This window comes from Puntigrus tetrazona, unplaced genomic scaffold (assembly GCF_018831695.1).
Source record: "Puntigrus tetrazona isolate hp1 unplaced genomic scaffold, ASM1883169v1 S000000408, whole genome shotgun sequence".
In the NCBI taxonomy this organism is placed as follows: domain Eukaryota; kingdom Metazoa; phylum Chordata; class Actinopteri; order Cypriniformes; family Cyprinidae; genus Puntigrus; species Puntigrus tetrazona.
Genome location: NW_025048060.1, coordinates 1 through 3,537, shown reverse-complemented (window position 1 = coordinate 3,537; position 3,537 = coordinate 1). Strand labels below are relative to the sequence as shown.

The window sequence follows — 3,537 nt, the reverse complement described above, 5'->3', positions numbered from 1 at the left end:
CTTCATATCTGCAGTATGCCATTAATGAAGTTATAATGTGTCCTATCAGAGGAATCAAGACCTGACCACCTTCTCCGAAGTGGCACGAGTCCCTAAAGGAGCAGAGTGGCTGTGGCACCCTAAGATAGTCACTCTATACAACCGCATCCTGCAGAGCTCTGAAACAAGCACAGCCACACGAGAGGCAGCGGCGGGAGCCCTGCAGAACATCACAGCAGGCGACAGCAGGGTTCGATTCCATTGCTCATATTTAATCTAATTTGTGATATGTGATATCATATACTAAGTCATGACTTTAATTGCTGTTGAATGTGTCACTTTTAGCACTGATTGTAATGTTCAGAGTGTTCTCAAACTCTCCTTCTTATTCAGTCTGAATGTTTCTTCCATAAAACTTTTCCGTCCCACTCTTATGAAATCTCTGTGAAATCCCCCATCTGAAGTCTTTATTTTTTAGAGCGCCTTTGTGTTTTATCTGGCTGGCTGTATAACTAATTGTTCTCTGACTCTCTTGTGTTCTCTGTTAGTGGGCCTCTGTGTTGAGTCGAGTGGCGCTGGAGCAGGAGCGGATGTTGCCGGTGATTCTTGACCTGTTGCGGAGCCCCACAGATGCCGAGCTCCGCTCTCTCACGGGTCTGCTGAGGAACCTTTCCCGGCACTGCAAAAACAAAGCTGACATGGGTTAGTGAATGCCTTTCTGCTCCCGCTCTCTGTCTTTAATTACAACTTGATGTGTAAAACATCCCAGCCAAGATTTCAACATTCTGGCAAAGAAAACGTCTAGATCAGTAAAAACCTACACACAGTTTTGCGCAAGGCGATAACTACGGATTTTTTTCTTCTTACTTGCCCAGAGTGTGCCGTTCCCCCTCGTAGTATTAAACGTATTTCTTACACATTGTTTTTACTCCCACACATTCTTTTTGGTTCCCGTCAGACTCATACTTATATCATTCCCAGTATCCGCTGCCGCCCGTTCATCCCCACCCTGACCTCAGTTCTCTGCTTCACTGTGTTCCACCCCCGCTGGGCCACAGGGCGCCTCCTTCTTCACACTACGCATATATCATGCACTCTTTTTGTTTGTGTAATCCTAGCAAAATTTGTTATTGTTTCCTTTTCCATAGCTACCAAAGTGGTGAATATTCTGGTGAACAAACTCCCCAGCGATGGGCATCAGAAGGAACCTTCTAGTGAGGTGGTGGTCAACATCTGTGGGGTTCTCAACAACCTGGTTACAGGAAGCTCTCTGGCTGCTAGAGATATCACTTATTTTGATGGACTGCCCAAGCTGGTCAGCATTAAGACGTCTCATGACAACAGGTAAAAATATATATATTTTTAAGAAATTCATGTTAATTCCAGGAAGGATTGAATTGGTCAACGATGAGCATATTTATAATGTTACTAAAATGTTATATTTTAAATAAATGCAGTTCCTGTGAACTTTCTGTTCCTCAAAAAGTCCTGGGAAAAAAGTGAACTGAGAAAGGCGTATATGAAAACTGATGGTAATTGGTTACAGATATGCAGAAGGAGAAAAAGAGCATGCCACAATTGTGAATATTATCATTATTGACTTGTCGAAATTGTGTATGAACTGCAAATGTACCATGATAAAGTTACCAATAAATAACTCATTTAAGTAATGCTTTACTTAAAACCCTTATGTATAATGCAATGTGAAGTTATTCATAATTAATGTTATAATGCATTGTAACACTTCGTAAATACTTCTAAGTTAAAATGCATTGTAATATTTTCAGATTATACAACTGGTTGTTTGTCATGTGTCAGTGTTTGTACTTTATACTTTATTCATTATACTTTAAAAAAAAGTGTGTTTAATGAATATTTAAGTATTATAATGCATAATAGCTGGGGTTACAATTATTCACGAGACCATACAGTGCATTAAAAGGTTCATTACAAGGCATTAAAAATACTTTTATAATGCATTATACATAGGGGCTTTTAGTAAAGTGTTACCAGACTTTGTAATCAGATAGTTAGGATTTGAAGGTGCAAGGTGCTAGTGTACGTTTATGGTGCTTACAGCCCTGATACTTCAAACCTAAAGTGAGAAAGTATCATTTCTTGGAAGTTTAGCTGTAAGCCAACTGATATGATAAGAGGTGTCTTGATATTTTCAAGGTTTCTTGATATTTTCAGGCGTAAATCATACTTTAAATGATCCTTTTACACTGGACCTCACCAACAATCTGTTATAGCACTACTGTTGTAATATAGACTACATGCTGTTGCATTATTTAGCTGTTTAATCAAGAGCACAATGTCCCAGCATTGCTACTCATGTTTCTCCTTCTTATTCTGCCTCAGTCCTGGGAAGCTAAAAGCCGCCAGGGCTGCCTCCACCGTTCTGTCCAACATGTTTCAGTACACCAAACTTCACAAAGATTACAAACAGGTGAGTCTTATTGTGAAGCCCAGCTAAAAACACAAATGAACGTGTTACTGTTCAGAGTTGCAAGCGGTAGGTGTGTGACAAATGCCTCTTCTGTGTAATTTGATATGAAAATGGATACCTTACTGTATACACACTTTGCACTGATGAGTATAGTGTGTATTTGCTTACCAGGTATCAGCCTGCTTGGCCAATGGTCAGCTGTTTTATTATACAAAGCCAATAAAAATGGGCGGCTGCAGTGTATGAATAGCTCAGTTAAGGATACTGTAAAGCTGTACAGATGCTCTCCTGTATGATATATCAGTTCTCTCAGTCAGTTATATTACTGAGCTGGAAAAATATTTACCTACAACCCATTACTGATTACCAGACATGACTCCTCTGTGTCTTTTCTCTTCTCATGTCTTTATATGAATTATATTGGAGCATATTTATACAGAATTTACTGTGAACACACTCCAACAAACTCCTAACAAAAGAAACTCATAAAGCAACAAAAAGTTTTGTTGTATTAAATAATTAAAGTCTAGGATGTGATTGTATGAATTATTTAAAATACATATAGCTCAATAAACAAAGCGATGAACGAATTGTGTTACCAAAGAGGCTGTTTTTTTACCAACTCTTGCCATTTTTATGTGTAGAGTGCATCAGATGGTCAGCAAATAGACTATAGGTGGTTCACGGGTCTGCTTGTCTGAGACTCAGACTAGTTATATAAGTCTATTGCGTGTCTGTGGTGTTCAGAATGGCTTTGGTCAGATCAGTGGTCTATCTGAAATGTGACAGTAGAATGCAGGATGTTCTATTGTTCTTTCTATTATCTAGATACAATGTAGAAGTATATTTCTGCATTACATGACTACTTCCTTTTATATTTAGTCTGGTATGCACTACTAATTTAGAACTACTGGTCATTTCTCTTTTCTGTTTTTAATTTTACAGAAAGGGTTCACAAGACGGGATTTCATGGATATGACCGTCTAATCTCTGTTCGTGACTTAGTGCTAAACTCAGCGGACAAGATGGAATTAGACATCCATGGGATTTTACACCAAAGTCACAAAGGGAATGCAACCAGCCCGTTTCTCTCAAACACAGACACACAC

General features: G+C 38.9%; 1 protein-coding gene across 1 annotated transcript; it reads left to right on the top strand.

Moving 5' to 3' along the window:
- Positions 1-27: 27 nt before the first annotated feature.
- Positions 28-3,531, top strand: LOC122333904 (plakophilin-3-like). The gene is made up of 5 exons (XM_043231762.1): positions 28-229; positions 528-681; positions 1,128-1,323; positions 2,341-2,428; positions 3,374-3,531. Exons 2-5 carry the CDS (start codon positions 570-572, stop codon positions 3,413-3,415), a joined length of 438 nt encoding a protein of 145 aa, XP_043087697.1. The 5' UTR covers positions 28-229; positions 528-569; the 3' UTR covers positions 3,416-3,531.
- The last annotated feature ends 6 nt before the right edge of the window (positions 3,532-3,537 follow it).